Source organism: Argiope bruennichi, chromosome 8, assembly GCF_947563725.1.
Source record: "Argiope bruennichi chromosome 8, qqArgBrue1.1, whole genome shotgun sequence".
In the NCBI taxonomy this organism is placed as follows: Eukaryota; Metazoa; Arthropoda; class Arachnida; order Araneae; family Araneidae; genus Argiope; species Argiope bruennichi.
The window spans coordinates 55901691-55920345 of NC_079158.1; the positions used below are offsets into that span (position 1 = coordinate 55901691).

Genomic DNA, 18655 nt, shown 5'->3' on the forward strand with positions numbered 1-18655 from the left:
AAACAATTAAAACTACAGAGTGTATCAATAGGTTTCTGCATTTGCACATTATGGAAAAAATGTTTACATCAGAAAATCCTAATATCAGACAAATTTAGAATCTTTGTATAACATTTTATTTTAAATTCTCAGTTGGTATATTTAATTTGCTCAAGTAGAATTCAACTTTTCTTATTTATGTCCCAACTTTTTCAAATATAGGATATCCATTGTATCTTGTCTCATCTTGCATCATTTTGCCCTGTAATGACTTCACAAATTCAAAATCACCGATTTAATTGGATGAAAAATTATAAATGTTGATGCACTTTTAATAAGTAAAAGAAAATGTTATTACTTTCAAATAATAATAAACAGAAATTAAACAAAAAATAATGTTCAGTGAGCAGTATTAGAGGAATTTGAGATAAATATTGTCTTTGAAAATCTTTCCTCAATATTCATATAACAAAACAAACAAATTTCTTTCCAACTCCTTATGGACCATATTAAATCATTAATTATTCCATTAAATTCATGTATTTTCAGTAACTTCAATGTCTTTAAATGATTTCAGACAGACACAAATATACAAAGGTTTTCCCAAGAAGAATTCTTACCATCTGAACACCTTTCCATTGTGCTGTCTTTTGCAGAATTTCCATCTGTCTTTTCACTCTCCAATGTTGATCCTTGTACAGAAAATTCATCAGAAGGCACTGATTTTACATCTAAAGAATCTGAATAGGAAATTAATGATCAATTATATTCTACCATGTTAGATTCTTATGAGCATTTTTAATAGCATAATGAGTAAAATCATAATCTCCATAAGCAGGACTTAATGAGGATTTACTAGGGATAATAAAACATGAACTATTAATTGTTTGAATTTAGAAAAATGTCTTAAGCACAAATGAAAATTTTGGCATGTGATGACACATCTTGCAAGTAATTTGTAGAATAAAAAATAATGAAAATAAATTATAATTGTAAAGAGTAATTATAAAATTACAGAATAAATAATAAATAATGGTAATGATTGTTACATTGACTTTGATAGACAGAAATTCATTATAATGATTTTTTTTTTCCAAATTGCAATTATAACTCCATTTTTGATTTTTAATGATTAATTTAAGACCACCTTTAAGATTGGCATTGCTTATTGTAGAAATTTCTAAGTTGTTCTTGAAAATGCATATCAGCCAAAACATTAATAATCTATACAGCAAATAATCAAAATCAATGAGCAATGGCATAGCATTTCATGGAAATGAAAATGTAAAGATTGAATTACAAGTAAAAATTAGAAACAATATGATTTTTTTGTTATAATTCTTTACAGTTTCATACAAAAATACTAAATTACAAGTATCAAAGCAAGGTTTTTAAAACTTCATACAGATGAAAAGCTAAAAAAGAAACTTAACAGGATTCTTAAATTAGATTGCGATTACAAAATGAATACATGCAACAATCTCAAACTTAATGCATGGGAAATTTTTTAAAAAATGAATTAACTCAAAACAGTCATTTGTAAACTTTAATATATTATTTTAAATCAAAATCGATTTAATTTTTTGCTTATAAATAACAATTTAACTACAATAAATACATACATACACACTCAATTTTCTTTTGTTGTTCTGAAATTCAACTACATGACTTAATTGGAAGCTGTACCCATAATTTAATAGATATGGTTGTTTGAAAAAAAAATTTCTTCCTTTTTAAGGATGCTTATTCAATTGCATAATACACAAATATCAATTTTGATTGTTAATAAAATAAATGTTTTCCCTCAATATTATAATATTAGTACAAGAATATTACAAGATATCTCCATGATATTTTTTGATAATATGAATACTACTTGGCAATATAATGAAGATATTATAATAATACTGTTGGACATTTTGTACAAATAGGATAAGCAATGTTGAAAAAATTAAAAACAATTACACAACACATGAAGTGTCATGTTAATTACCAATAATCAACATAATATCCATTTAGTATTAGTTAATTTTTATTGGAATAATATAGGACTTTTTTAAAGCTCTTTCGGGTACTGCTGCTTTCTACGAATAAAATTTTCAATATCTCATTTCCATCAGGAAATTGACACATAATCCCAAAGTTAAAATAACACTGAGTTTTTATGTTCTTGATAATTTTCTGTATCACTCTGGTTTGGTGTCGCAAATTAAAGTTCAAGAAACTCTTGTCTGATGGAATGGTATCTATGGACAAAGTACAGCCAATCAAAAAGTTTTCAAGGCATGACACAACACTTCACGAGTTCAAAACCAAAATTACCAAATCGAGCAGAAAACAAATATACTAACAAGAGGAAATAAGAGCATGCAAGTTCATAACTTTCCACATGCAACATATAAGTAAGACATGCATTAACATATGGTAAAAGGAGCAGAAAGCAGAAAAAAGAAGTTATTCGAGTATTAATAGAGAAAGAACCAACAAACCACAAGACGGATAAATGCTGGAATTTAGAGACTCCATAGATGTTAGAACTTTTCGCTTAAGAGACATTCTTGGTAAAGGAATAGGTACATGGGTTTGTTTTTCAACTCCAGTTCTTGGTGAGGATATCACAGGAGAAGAATAAGAGGAAGAGATGACCCCACCTGAGACATTGCAATAAATTTCTTCATGGCATCCAGAATCGGACATAGTCTTCAGATCAGAATTCATGGAGGGGACAGAGGAATCGGCATCACTATTAAGGGAGTGCGAGATTCCACTATCATCGGCAGAAGCATCTACAGCTAAGAATAGCAGGTGTTTTATTTTTTAAATAATGGGTAAAAGCCATACATATTGTTATAAAGAACCAGACATAATTGCCATTTTTTTCTCATAAATAACTATGCTAATCTTGTCAGCATAATAGTGAGACTCATTTTATGGATTATAGAATAATACATCCTTAACAAACTTTGAATTTTCACTAATAATGTAAGAGACGGTGGGTGGTTACAACAGGAAGTCCTGCTATAACAATTGCAGCTGATCGAATTACAAGACAATAAACAAAATCAAGAAAACATCAAACATTAGTATACAATGCAAACTGGGTGTTACAACAGCATAACTATTTTATTTTCAATGAATAGATAATCATTTTCTTCTAATGATTTTTAATAACTTAATAATATAGTTTTAATGATGACATTAAGCAACATTATCAAACTTATACAAATATGAAATAAGTATATCTAAAAGACTCATTTATTTCTTTCCATATAAAAGACATATAGAATATTTCTATATTTAATAACTTAATTAAAATTTGGCCCAAGGAAAAGATTGATTTATTGTTAATTGATGCTGCAAAAAGCTGAGAACAAATATATAATTATCTTGCATATCTTATGTTTGAAACAATTTGTAAATCAACAGATTATATCAACTGTATAGAGAAGTTCTTTAGAGAAAACAAAAGCATTATTTCTGATCAATTTGGCAAATTTCTGATTCTTTATATTTGAAAATGACAAAAGCTAACATAAAAGCAAAGCAATACAATGCATCAAACGGAAGCATATATACAGAAATGAGCAATAAAAGTAGCGCTATAGAAAAATATTATTTAATATTTAAAGTCTTATATTTTGAATAATCTGTTATATATAAATGGTAGTAATGTATAATATAAAAAATATATTTAAATTTTGATAACAACTTATTAACCAAAATAATAAGTTAATAAATTTACCAAAGTTAAAAAGAAATAGACATTTGTTATAATTTTCAGAACAAAGTAAAATTTTTGAAATTTCAAAAAAATCTTAAACTACATTTTTATTTCAAGTATTTAAATATAAAAACTGAATTAAAGTAATAAAAATCAATTGTAAATGTAACTGAATAAAAAATAAACTGTATTAAAATTTTAACTAGTTCTTAGCTCATAAGAAACTAAAAAAACTTATTGTTAAATAAAGTTTTATTTTCACTGTCAATAAAATATTACATATAATGCATTATAAAAAATAAATTAAATTGAGATAAACTTGATTTCTAATAAACTAATGGAGAACTTGTTAAAGTGAAAGAACAATAATGAGATCCCAATACTACTATAAAGGAAAATTGATTGTTTTAAACATGTCACTGAATTTCTGCTGATAATATTTACAGGGATAATAAAGTAGTTATTATGAACAATATTAACCTTACTAAAGGAATCTGCTTCAAGAAATATTTTGATAAGGAGAAACTTATAATTTAAGAATAACATAGTAAATCTAAAAAATTAAATAATTTCATTTATATTTATCAAGATCACATTATCACCAATCTTTATAAAAGAAAAAGTTAAGTATTGTGAAAGGAAGTATTATAGTTTTCATTCACAGTTAAATCTAAGATTTAAATATTTTACATCATACAAAAAATATTTCTGAAGAAACTGATACTACAACTAATCATAAAGAGCAATGATACTACAATTGAACTGATACTCGTGATTGCAGAAGCGCTTCTAACTTAGCTATGAATTGTTGGCGTGTAAGCTCACCTTCATATCCTTCAGGTTGGGATTGGGGAATGGATAGTGGAGCAAAGCTGGATTTAGGCAGCATAACAGGGTCAGGAGTGACTACAGTAGGAGGCTCTACAATGCTATCGGAAGAGTCTTGATCATTAGCATTAGCATGGACTTCTGCCTGGCACACAGATATCACTTCTCCTTCATCTTTCAAGGAATCTGTGTCACTGTCATCCATAATTCTCTGGTTCGAAAAACTTTTTGTACAGTTTTCAGATTCTTGCAGCACATCTTCTAAGTACCGTATCGCTTCCGACTCTTGCTGCACTGAATCTCTGGCAACAGCATCACTTCCTGAAATGCTGGCTGTCCTGGTTTCTTCAGTTTTTCCAGCACTGTCCTGACTACTCTGTAGGCTTGAGGTATCAGTACCATTTTCAATAGTACAGGCTGTGGTTTCATTTTCGGGAAAATGTACATGCTCCTGGTCGAGCGAAGGAGGATTTGGTGAAGAAGGCGATTCGATTGCAGGCAAAGTTGAGATGGGTGGTTGAGGAGCCTTCCTTTTACGAGAGCCACTGCTTATCGAGACAGTAGAGCAAGATGGCACATTCTTCAAGTTGGTATCTTTAGCTGTCATGGAGGATCGCTTCAACGTAGCACTACTATCGGAATAGTCTTTGTGTAAAGGGCTGTTTTGTCGAATTGCATCATTCACCGAGACACTATCACCATGCACAATGGAAGCTTCTGGAGATTTGTTCTCAGAACAGTCACTAAAAACAGAAGGTTCATGGTAACCACTTGAATCAGAGCTGTGCCTGGAGTGAGAAACCGTACTTTCAATTTCATCGGCGGTTTTGATGGAAATTTCGGACTCGGGTCTAGAGTTAATGGAATTTGAGCTCTGCGTGATAAGAGGTGGAGAAGAACTCCGCGCCAGTGAAGGAGGGGGAGCAGGAGCTGGTTTCCTTTTCAAACTTTGTTTAGGCTGATAACCATTTCTATTTACTAATGAATTTTCACTATGTGAAGTAGGAATGCGATTGGGAACTTGATCATTAGTCACTTCAACTGTAACCTAGAATATAAAAATTCCTATTTATTAAAATACTATACAAACGAATATCAAATTATCATACTTCTAATCTTAGAATATTAATTACTTGATGTTAATCTATAGAATAGCCATCTAAAAAACAATCAGTAGATTATAAATAATACTTAACAGCATAAACTATTATTTAAAGAAAGAATTCATCTTGCATTAATTTTTTTTTCCAGAATAAAAATATTTGCTATTAGAATTCTCCACTTTTAAAGATATCCCATAATGCCTGATTTTTTTAGAAGTAATTATCCTAAAACTAAAATTAGAATAAAATTACATTCTAAGACTATATTTTTCAATCTTCTTCAAAACATTTACCAGCTTAAAAATTCAACAGCATATTTAAACAGATTGACTTGCATCAGATTATTTAAAATCAATATAATATTAATTATTACAAGTCAGAAACTATCTATAGAGGAACTGTAAGAAATCAGAGGCAGGACTCGGCCCTAAAATGAAAAATATGACTGCTAAATACTGACAATATGAAAGTGCTTTGTGAGTTAAATATTTATGGCAAAAATATTCAAAATAAATTTAGAAAATAGGAACTGCTTTCACTCATTTCTATCACAAGGGATCGTAAGTTTTATACATTAACAATTTCAAGCACATTCTTTTTCATTTTAACAATTAATTGTAAAATCTGAATTAAGAAAGTCTAATTTAATATATTTCTGATGAAATTATCGGAAGTTCATTTTGACTTTGTTTAAAAACATTTTGATTTCACAAAATCGGTATAATAATAAAAATATAATAAATAAAAAATCATATCTTAATCAAAACCATTTAAATTATTTTTCACAAGAAATCTTACATCTTTTCTTTTCCTAGAAAATATACGAAGTATGCTTTTCTTCCTCCTTTCTTCTTCAATTTTTGGAGCAGGAAATATGTTAGTTGAAGTGTTTCGAATACTATCTCTGAGACCTAAAAGAAATATGCATATAAACTAAACTACTATATTGCAATTATTTTAAAATATATACAGAAAAAAGAAATGTTATAGTTTTTTTTTTTCATTTTTACAAATTATTTTATTTTTATAAATAATATATATTTCAGAAAAATATTTTTTTTCTTCTTTAATCACATGACACACATACATTTTATGATAAAATTAATCATTAGACACCTTATATTGTTTACTTATAAGCCGTTAAAATACTAAAAGTTAGAAAGCAAAGTTAAATATTGCCTTTTAATTAGGTACAAAATATTTTATATAAATATTGTGTTTTTTTTATCAGAATATTTATATAATATTTGAATTAATAAATCAATATGCAGATAAAATGAATTTAAGAATAAAATGTATTGAGACAATATTTTACACAAAAATATATATTTAGCAACAAACAACAATATGCTTTATGGATTATTATTAAAGAATAATATATATACAGACCTGAGTTTGACATCAAACTAATTTCAGCACATCCATAAACTTCAAGAGTAGCATTTAAATCTAGAATGGTGTCTGGTTGGGCAGGATGCACGAGGTGGTGACTACTGTGATCCAATTCTTTCTCTGCACAAATCTGACTTTTTAATTCAGCAAGAGTAATGCGTGGGCTAACTCGGAGAACCATTCGCTGATTAAGAGGTAAATTCACCTGCAACCTGAATGTTTGCTGCTGAAATAAATTCAAGATGTTAGAGAGCTAACGGGAGGAGTGTGCAATGAATAGTAGATTTTTATTACTTAATATAGTTTTAAATTTTTTTCTCTTTTATTGATTGCTCCTCTCTTCTCTGTGTTAGTCTTTGCAAGTTACAGACAAATTGATTAATAAGGAGAATAATAGAAAATAAGTTCCAGATAGCTAAAAAGTTTGCATTCAAATTCGATTTAAGATAAACATTTCAAAAGGGTTGGCAATAGATTAAATTTAAAAAAAATATTTCAAAAGTGTTGTCCATTCCAATTTCTTTTACATTTCATATGAAGTCAAATTCTGGATAATTAAATAATCTGCTAAAAAAGAGTAAAAGTGATTACTTATAAAATTCTAAAATAAATGAATAAGTATTTATAGAAGATTGATCTAATTTATAACAAAAATAAAGCAAAATAATTTTTTCTATGAAAAAAAAATTGATTAATGAGATGAATAAATAGAGATGGCACTTTCTAACACATGAATAACCAAAAACCCTAATCGTAGTCAAAAACAAAATATTTGTACAAATTAGCTTTCTATAATTTCACATATTGAACTGATTTCAAATAAACAATTAAAACATTAATGCAATTTATAACTACTACACTCATAGTTAAAATTATATTAAGAATACTAAACTAATACAGACACAAACTATAAAAATATACTCGTTATTTTACAACGTTATCAATAAATTGAAATAATTACGTTTCAAATACTATTAGAAAACTTAAAATAAATAAATTTTGTCAATACAACAACAATAACTAAAAATGGCTGATTGGTAAACGTCAGTTTAATTTTGAATAATAAAGTAATTTCTTAGAAAGTTAAAAATTTAAATTTAGAGAGATTAATTTTTTTAAAAATCACTGTTAATACTAAATTCCCCTCCAATCAAAATGAATAAGAAACATTATTTAAAATGTATTGTATATATTTTGTCACAAAGCTATATAGAATGCTATTAATATTCTAAATTCTCACTGAGATATTGATTTAAAATGTGGAATATGCTTTTTCTAATAGTATTCAAATGACGAAGTTCCAAAGGCTGAAGAGTCCAGGTTTTGGTTTAGTTATATTAACATCCTATTTATTAAGACTATTTTGGGACGAACCTTATAATTTTGTACGATGTCAAATGACGAGGGCGACACTTGAGCTAAGACCTCTTTACCAAACTTTAAAACTACACCCGAGGTAGAATATTTGATCTACAATGATTTAACGTATCAGACCTGCTTAAACATCACTTTTTCGATGGAATCATTCTTCAAACTGCTCGGAAATTGAGATATTGTCATCAGGTCACTGCTATTTAGTCTTTCAGTCATATAACGGAAAGAAAAAAAAAATTACATAACTTGTTTCATTTGACACTTCCATTTAAATGCAATTCACAATGCTAAAATGCATAATTTTTTCGTCCTTGATACCTCATTTACTTTTAAAAAATGTCATAAATACACCAATGTTTTGTGCCCATAAGATCAAGTGGCATCTATACCCGAAGTCCTGTTGCTACATTCTACTGGAATTTTGAGATCTCATGCATTTGTGCAAATAAAATCAAATACTAGTTAAGTTGAAATTATGTTTTAGTCTTTAACAAGGAAACTAGTTTTCCCGCCTTTGAATTATAAGCATTTGATGGATCCGAACCGTCGTTACAGAGTTAAATTTTCTAAAAAGTTGTTGGAAAATTGCCCTTAAAGATTAAATAAATTCAATACAAAACGATATTTTTATGAAATGAATTTAAGAATAGAATACGGATCATAGACAACTTCTCAAATATGAATACCCAAAAGAAAGTATAATATACACAACGTCTATTAGAATAAATACATTTTTAGAAAAAACTGCACCAAGCAACAATTCTACTAACCTCAAAAGGTTGGTTGGCAAGTTTTGGCATTCTCTTAACTGGTAACTCAAGGGTGGACTTTGGGATTATATATACTGTACTGGCATCCAAAGAGCCAATAGGAGTATTGGGCTTGTAACTAACATTGCGTTCATCTTTGGAAATGACATTGATTATATGACCACTAGGAGATATTTTGTTGGAAGTAGTCGCTTGAACCAGAAAATCCATCATAGGAGTCCTGTAAAAGAATTGAAAATTTTTAAAAACATGTAAAACTGATGAGAAACATGAAAATACATCAATGGTAAAAACAAAATGCAAAGAAATCGAGTCCAACATCAATGATGCAAAAAAAAAAAAAAAAAAAAAAAAAAATCGAGGATTTCCCGCTGTTATCTAAATGAACAAAATCTTTGAATTATATATTTTTATAAAAAATCAAAAATGCTTCATGAATATGCAATTGTTATATATTACCATGGTAATTTGGAGCTTAGGGTACAGGAACACACAAGATGAGAGGCAATACAGAGTGATATATAAGCAATAAAAGCAGAAATCTCTCCAGCTAACACCCTTCCTCTGATAAGTCTTATCAGAGTTTATTTAAAAAGATAAAGTGAAAGAAAAAAAAGATATCTCCTTACGTAGTAAAGTCAATAAAAGTAGACGAGATATGTATGGTAGATTATGTAACTATCCCATCTGTGTGAAATACTTAGTTGTAAAAGAAAGTTAAATGTGCTGAAATGCTTTAGAAACTTGTGGTCAGTATTATGCAGCATTAGGCAATCAGGAAACACTTAAAAAACCCACACTCATTTTCAGTTTCTGTACATAGAAAACAGGAGGAAATTTTTTTTTAAGCACGCAATTTTAAGAATTCATGATTTCTTAAGCAAATTCTCTAATTATTTTTTTAACTTTGTTTTTCTTTACCGTAAGTATGTAATAAAATTAAATATTATGCAAAAAAGGAACATTAATTTTTATTTCTTCCTTTAATTCAAAATTTATCCACCAGTTGCAATTTCAATATGTCTGAAAGTTTCCAGGTTTAAATGTACAACTGCTCATTACCTTCCTGGCGAAAATCCTACAAAAATAATCCTAACCTTGCAACTCAAAAAACAGACTTGAAGACAATTGGATCAATGATTTTCTTTTTTCATTAGTCCATTTCGATCTTCAACTGGATAACAAAATTTCAACTCTGTATATAAAAGTTTGTACTAACAATGCTAGTAGCGATAAAGGAATCAATTTCCCTCATTTTAGAACACAAGACTTAGCCCATTTTCAAAATAATTTATTCAAATATAGAATCATTCATTATGATTTTCTCTCTGAATAAACATAAAGCTGAATTAAAGAGAACGGCGAATACCAAGTGTCAAATAACTTATAACTTAGTTCAGCAAATAAATAAGTTTTATATTTTGTTTTATAAAAGTTAGAGACAACTTTTCCCGCTCTGGCAATCATTTTGCTTATAAAAAAATGAAATAAGTACAACTAAGAAATTAAGTCTGCAATCTGATGACGGAACATCTTTAACTCTATATTCCCTCATCATTGCAAAAGCCATTCAGAGTTGTAGCGATGTCAAAAAAGACATATTTGAGCGACATTCCCCCCCTTCTCTCGACTCTTCACAGCGTATCTCATTTGTTTATTTCGAGCTTTAAAAACGTATATATAATGCATGGAAAAACATTGCATTTGCGTAAAAAAAAAATTTGGCGCTCGGATTATAGTTATAACAAGCTACCTTTGCCCATTCTTCTATGCCACTGCAGTTAGGCAGTAAAACATGAAAAGGAGGAAACAGGTCAGTTTAATTATAATAACATCCCGTTTTTAAAGCAACACTAGGGCCTATCTTTGGAAGGATCAGTAATTTTGAACCGCAGCCAGATAACGAGGACGACACTTGAACTGACACCCTCCTCTTTAAACTTCCGCATCAGATCAGCGGGAGACGTTTGGTTCCGATGGATTTAATGTGCATCAGACCCGCTTACTTGACGATTCTTCGGTGGAATCGAGTCTCGAATGTGAAACTCTCTGGTTGCGAACACTTTACCACCAGGCCATACAGCCCCGAAAAGGAAATACATTTTTTAAAAGCGGTAATTAGTTTAATAGCAATGGTTGGAAAAATTGAGAAATTCCCATTCATTTTCTATATTATATGTTTTTAAAGAAATAAAATAACGAATTACAAACAGAAAGAAAATTATAACGTAAAAAAAGTATGGTTTTCAACGTTTTATTTATAATAAACTGGTATTATTCCCCAAATGATTCATTTTTGAAAAAATAACAATACATATAAAACAAATACAACTCATTAGAAGAAAGCATTTCTCACAAAGCCAACAAATCCCTCGTAATCTCTGCTTCGACTGAAAATAAAGCTATAACTTCATGTCGGGCAGTTTTAAAGAAATGGTCATCAAATCCTTAAACATTCATTCTAATCATTCGAAGTATCAAGAAAACACTTTTCTTTTTCTGTCGAGGGGGTTAAGATCGCGCCATAACAAGCAAACATGATCCCTTCAAAAACCATCAATAATAATTGGAAAGCGCCGATGGAAAGTGAGACAATTCTGAAACCATTTATAATGTCTCGCGAAAACAATAAGCCCCAACACTAATAATAACAGGCCCTCTATTTTTTTTGCGCGATAAAGTAAAAGTAAAGAAATATCGCCAAATCGTCGCCAAAAAGGAAAGAAAATTTAAGAGCGTTGAGAAGAAGAATGAGAAAAAAATGAGACAAAATAATACTAAAAAAGGCGTACACACAAGACAGGCGAGCGCGCGAATTCAGAAGCGAGATTACAAACGCAACTTGGCTTTTTGCCCGTCAAAAATGGATCACGGGTAGGTTTGGGGGGTGGACGAGTTTATGAAAGAGGGAGGAGAGAAAGAGAGGCACAGTTTAGTCGTCTGCACAATAAAAGAGAGAAAAAGAGCATCCCTTCATTTCCCACCCCCTTCCCCCATGTATACCTCGTTATCATTTCGGTCATCCAGATGAAAATAGATGTTAAAAAAAATAAGAAATCGCGAATAAAATGCAGGAATGGGAAGAATCAGAAAACTGAGAAATATATAGGAAGGAGAAATGGAGCGAGGAAATCAAATCGATTTTGGAAAGTGTGTGTAAACAAGGTTTTAACTTTTAACATCATTTTAAAAGTCTACTTATGAAAGGCATCAGCGATGATCTTGAAAAAGTGAGGAGTTTGGAATGAAGGTGGGAAGGGAACGATGGGAAGCACCCGATGTCCCTTGATGTAAACAATACAATTGAAATTTTTTGATTTCTGCTACTACTAAAATTAGCGAAAAATTGGATAGACATTTTAAATTACTTCAAGTAAGTAATTATCATTCGCACTTCGCAAATTATGTGATTTTAAATATGGATTTCAAAAGCAAAAATCCAACAAAATAGTTACAATAAACTAGATTGAATACAAAAACCAAGGAACCGCAAACAAAATTTTCCCGACAGAAAAAATAATGAGACAATTGATTTTGGATTAATACATTCAATCATTCCAATCAGATATTTTAATACAGTAAGTACGGATACAAAAATGTAAATAACATTACTTTTGGAAATATTAAATCAATAAGTTAGAAAATAAATGAAATTTTCTGTTAAGTAATAATGTTGCTTATTATTTACAGAGAAGTCTTGTCTCAATTAAACTGAATAATAATAATAATAATAAAAAATCACAGTCAGCTTGATATTTTCCAAGAGCACTGGAAGTTTTTCCAGTTTGCAAATCCAGCATAAGCTGATGTTTATGTTTGAATACAGTTGGATACTTCATAAAATACAACGGGTAAATAACACAAAAGCAAATAAAATATAATTCAGTTTTAAATACAGCCTAACCAACTACAGAGGGATATTTTTAAACATCCGTCTGATGACATGATAGAATAGAATTTAGTATCTTAAATACTGTAAGTATACAGTAATTCGGCGATACGCCACTCCAATCGCTATTAAGTACAGCATTTCTAGAAAGTCGAGCGGAAGTTGAAAAACGGTAAAGTCACGGCATGAGGGTTTTAGGGACTTTGGCGCAATGTAAACAATAGGTTTTTGAATTATATTTGTAATACTACATATTTATATAATACGGTACAACTTGTAATAGTCTGTGCAAGAAATATAACTTTTGGTATTAAAATGCCCTTTTCAATGAATTTCTTCTAATCTGACATTTATGTTAATGCAGCTGGTCCTCAGGTCTGATACTTATTGAGTTAATGAGAAACTACTTTATAAACATTTCCGACTTTTCACTTCAATTCTCAACTAAAATACAATATTTTAGGTTTATTTTGTATCTTCGCAGGCAAAATATCGTTTAAGTTGGAAACTTCTAATAAGGCTGATAGTAGGAATGGTATTTGTAACACAAGAAAACCACGAGTAAAGGTTTTCCAATCAAAATTATGAGATGACGCGACCGGCAAGTGGGTCAGAAACCCCACTCTTTGAACTTTTACAACATGAAAACGTTCGATCCAGGACCACATTGAATACATCATGATCACCCACGATCCGAGGTTACAAACGTGGAAGATATAAAACACACAAGAAAATAAGACTCCTGCACAAACTAAATATTGCGGTGATCAGTGCTGAGAAAATAAAGTAATGCAAGTTAATCTGATTTTTTATAGCGATTATAATAAAATTATGTAATTACAAGAAATTGGTCATAATGCGAACCAGAACTGATCTTAGGCATTGATATAAGAAGAGTTGGGTTATGCAATATTAGTATACATTTTAGTATATACAAATATACACGATAATGTAAGCTAATATATATTATTAGTATACATATATAATATAGAAAGTATGATTTTTTCCACGACTAGCCGCCAATAGCAGTTTAAGAAGAATAAATGACCCGGAACATAGTATTTTGCTTTCCGTCACATTTCATTTTAAGAAGTCATATCAGCGCATTACATTTTGTATCCATAAGCGTGATCATTCCTAAACTGGTGGTCGGAAAATTACAACTATGTGACCCTCTCCGATCACCAAACCACTGAGTCTAAGAAAGATTGTTCAAGGTATTTGTAAAATATTATTCAATTTACATATAATTTAAATATATAAACAATCATTGGGAGAAAAAAAAAAAAGATGCCACCTTGAAAACTTAAACAGTTTGAATAAGAGAAAATGAAATGTCACGAATCAAAACAAGTGATTTAAATATTAGTTAACTGTTTCGACCTCTTCGAAAAATGCGTATTTATATTATGCTGCAAACATTTAGCAATGACGAGTATACTCGTCAAACACAGTATGCGTAATATGAAACTATGTTGTCATGAAATGATTTATTTTTTATTTCAATAATCACATTTATTTATTTACTTAAACTAACTTACATGTTTTGAATATGAACGAAAAGAAATACAAAAAATTAATTTATTGTTATTAATTATTAAAAAATTATTTAATTATTAATTGTTAAAAATTATTCATTTAAAGCATGGTACAAAGCATAATAATCCTTTATTTGTTCCTTTGATTTCGACTTGGCCTCAAAATATATTAAACATCTTGAAATTTACGAATATGTTTGAGTTTTTACTAAAATAGTAATTCAAACTGTAAATTGTCACCACTTATTACTCCTGACGAATAAACTCGTCAAAAATAGTTAACTGGTTAAAAGAAATACGGCATGAAACGGCATCTCATTTATCTGCTAATCAGAAATATATAAATTCGACGACATCATTAAAGCAATAGGATATTTTGAAAAACAAATAGTTGTATAAAAATATCTCGTAAGATTAAAATTGTCAAAAAAATATGAATTTATTTATAGAAAGGTCTTTGAAAGTATATAAGATTTCATTAGAATACAAGTAGCCAGTGAAATACTTAAAATGGGAAGGGCAGTCAATGCTTCACCAGAATAAACAAGAAAGCTATTTTCATAGTTAATACTATATAAAAAAATCTAATGAGTAGAAAAAAAATGTTAAATTTACAAATGAAAGAAAAGACAAAATAATAATTATAATAATAAAGCATTACATACGTTTTTCATGGACCAAAACGAGATAGGATGCAAGCAATAACTTTTAGTCCGTCGTTGAATGTTTTCTTATTTATACATTTTATCTTAGTTTTCAGATAGGCTGGTTTCTTTTTCAGACAAAAGGGTGAATCCCCTTCTTAATAAATAGAACAGTAAGATTTGCCTTCTGTTATTGCAATTATTTTATCAGTGTATCCATTGTCTGATCGATTCCATCGGAAGGACAACATTCAAGAGGTTTATATCAATATACTCAAGAGAAAGAATAATATAATAATAAAATGTAGGACGCTGCAAACAATTCGATAAAAAGGTTTCAGTTTATATGCATTTGTATTCTTCCTAAAATACAGAAAAAAAAGTTTCGCAGTCGTGAAATAGACAACTAATCAGGAAAATGACGAATGGTGATTGAGAATGATGGTGGTATCAGCAGTTTATCATTCCTGGTTTGAAATAACTTTTTCAAAAGAAATAATGAAATAGATGGAGGATTTATAACAGACCCTTTATCAACTGTTTTCAGTTTACTTAAATTTTGAAGCTATACTAGGTCTATTCTAATCAAATCTTGTCATTTTAAATTTTAATAAGACGATAATATTGAACTCCAACCGGTACATTCTTTTTTCAAATTCTTTGCTACACAAGTAAATTAATGTTTGTCCACAATATGTACTTCGCCTGCATTCACGACGGAATTTAGTGTCGTCACCAAGCCACAGCGGCTTCTCCGTATAAATTCAATTACACTTAATATCATTTATGGATAATATTGTTACGAATTCTGTGATTTGAAAGAATTATGGAATATTGGCGAGGATTTTGGCATCAAGTTTAGCAACATGGCAACAAAAGTTGGTGATTTGTCGACAGAATTGGTGATTTGGTGTCGTGAGATTTCTAGCCCTGTCTAAACAATTAGAGAGCGGAAGACAATATACTAAATGCAATGGCACTTAGAATGTTAAAATCACACTGAAGGAGAGAATCAACAGAAGATCACGGGTGCGCCTTAAATCTCAAAGAATCTGATAAAGCTGTTACTATTATGCTTTCATTCAGCAGGCATGCAATTGTCGGTGTTTTAGACCCCGACGAATCGAAAATCTCAGCCGAATTTGGCACGTAAAGTCTGGAGCTTTTCCCATGAAACATGAGTGAGCTAGTTTGAACTGTTGCAGCCCATTGAAGACCGGATTATTAATAGTATCCGAAAATCTATTTTAAACGCGTTTTTCCAGAACCGATAGAAAAAAAAAGTTGATACAAAACTACACTTGTAATCACAGAATCGCATACAAAATTTGATATATTTAAGTCATTGCGTTTACATATTTCCGAAAGTACAGACCGACAAACGGGCAAAACTCTTATTGGATTTGGTTCAAAATTCAAATACACTACAGGCTAATAAAAATATGCACCGAATTTTATGAATTTCTCTTCGATTTGTAGCTATAGTGTTAACTTATATTCGAATAACCGAATAGACAGACGGCTTCTGAACGGATTTTGCTCAAGATTCGATAGAAATCGATAAATTTAATGTAAAAAAAGCATACCATATTTCATCCTTCAAGCTCAAAGAGTTCATGAGTTATCTTTGTCATAGACAGAAGTACATTTTCCAAAAATGTGTTTTTCGAACTCAGAGAGATCTTAAACATGGATATTTATCAAAATAGCGAGTTCGAATTTTTTGAAGATCACAATATATTCTCTATATTTCGTATACACGAAAGTAAAAAGAAAAGTGATGGTAAAAGACATTACAAAATTCAATTCATCCAATTTTACGCTCCCTTTGCAAAACTGCTATGAACGCTATGCAAAATTGATGAGACTTGGATGGGAAGAAGAGTCAAAACTAGTCGATATACCATAATTTATAAAATAGAAGAATCTTTTGGAAATTTAATTCATGTTCATCTAAACTTGAAACTATTAATGAAACAGCTTGAAATGAAAGAATTGATAATTAATATTTCAATAGGTACAAACAATGTATTTTTTACCCAAAAAAGCTACCCATATCAAGTTACCCAAAAAGTCATTTCCCATATCAAGAATCAATTTACTTTTGAGTGGTGCTCAAGAAAATAAATATGAAGGATGTTTGGAGGAAAAAAAAAATTAAAGATATTACATTTTTTATCGATAACTGTTAACGAAACACTTTAAATAGCCTGATTTTAAATCCTATATATATACATCATTTTCTCCTTAAAATGTATTCATCTATAATTTAGCATTCTTTGAATCAATAGAGTCAATAGCAATCTAATAGTGTGAACCAGGGAGTCCCAAACTTTTGAACATTGTGGCCGACTTTTTATAAACAGAATCTATATTAACACACTTCATCTTCGGCACACAGGATTTTGAGACGAACAGCACAAGTTCTCTTCAGAAGAACCAAACCGAAAACTTCTTTTTCATGGGTCAAAAGACAATTCTTTTAAAGAGAAAACATTTATTATTAAATATAATAAATATCCACTTAGAAGATCTTAGTAAGCGAACTGAATCGAATGTTAATAAAAATTTGTTTTAAATTAAGTAATTCGGGTTTGGACAGAGATAATTCGCTTCTTTTTGTGGCTTTATTACCCCATATAGCTTATGAAGATTTGAAGCCCACATCACACTTTTACAAATTGTGAAAAGATGTATATTAACATCAAGATATTACCGTGGACCTCCAGAGTTTTGCCTCTTGATTCACTAATGGTTACGATTCACAGTTTCGTAATCTCTGCTGTAAATTAACCCGTTAAAGGGCCATTTTTTTCAAGTCATATTATGTTAAAATATTTTTAGGTTTGAAATTAGAATAAGAAAAGGGAATCATTTAGATTATTAGATAAATTTAATTTGGTTAATTAATAATTAAGTAACAAATCAAGACACATCATTTTGTCTGAGATAAAGAACTGAAGCATCCAAGTTTCTGACTTACTAAAAAAATGTGTCAGAACTTATGCCAATCTACATTATTTTCATACAAAGATTGATAAATTTGGTGGGAAGCATACTTCCCACGGCCCTAGAAAAGGGTAACCCTTCCTAGGGTTCTTTCCTAATATACTAAACCTGACAAACAAAAAGTGGAATACCCTCTTTACATATGTAATAATATTGCATAGAAAGGGTCTTCACGATAAATACTATGCGTGGAAGAGCAATTTATTCTATAATTTAATTTTTACAAAATTTCTAAATTGTTTTACACTAGACTAATTACTGTCAATTCATAATCGTCTATAATTAAATGACAAATCGCTATGCTGTCGTTAAGAATACTAGCAGCTTGTTCTACATAAATCGCAGAGGAACTGTATTATTACCTGTAAAGCGGGAAGAATTTTATTTTCAAATTGACACAGCTGTTTA

At 29.8% G+C, this 18655-nt stretch overlaps 1 protein-coding gene across 10 annotated transcripts in view; it reads right to left on the bottom strand.

Annotated features, from left to right (window-relative positions):
• Window positions 1-18655, bottom strand: part of LOC129981562 (mucin-17-like) — a 307915-nt gene that overhangs the window by 10250 nt on the left and 279010 nt on the right. For 7 of the 10 annotated variants that reach the window (XM_056092447.1, XM_056092450.1, XM_056092445.1 and 4 more), the window contains 6 exons: window positions 9168-9387; window positions 7021-7249; window positions 6430-6542; window positions 4526-5576; window positions 2469-2771; window positions 600-719 (listed from right to left, as the gene is read on the bottom strand). In XM_056092447.1, coding sequence (XP_055948422.1) covers window positions 600-719; window positions 2469-2771; window positions 4526-5576; window positions 6430-6542; window positions 7021-7249; window positions 9168-9387 — 2036 coding nt within the window. The remainder of the gene's footprint in view (window positions 1-599; window positions 720-2468; window positions 2772-4525; window positions 5577-6429; window positions 6543-7020; window positions 7250-9167; window positions 9388-18655) is intronic. The other 3 variants (XM_056092446.1, XM_056092453.1, XM_056092454.1) reach the window with 3 other exon arrangements.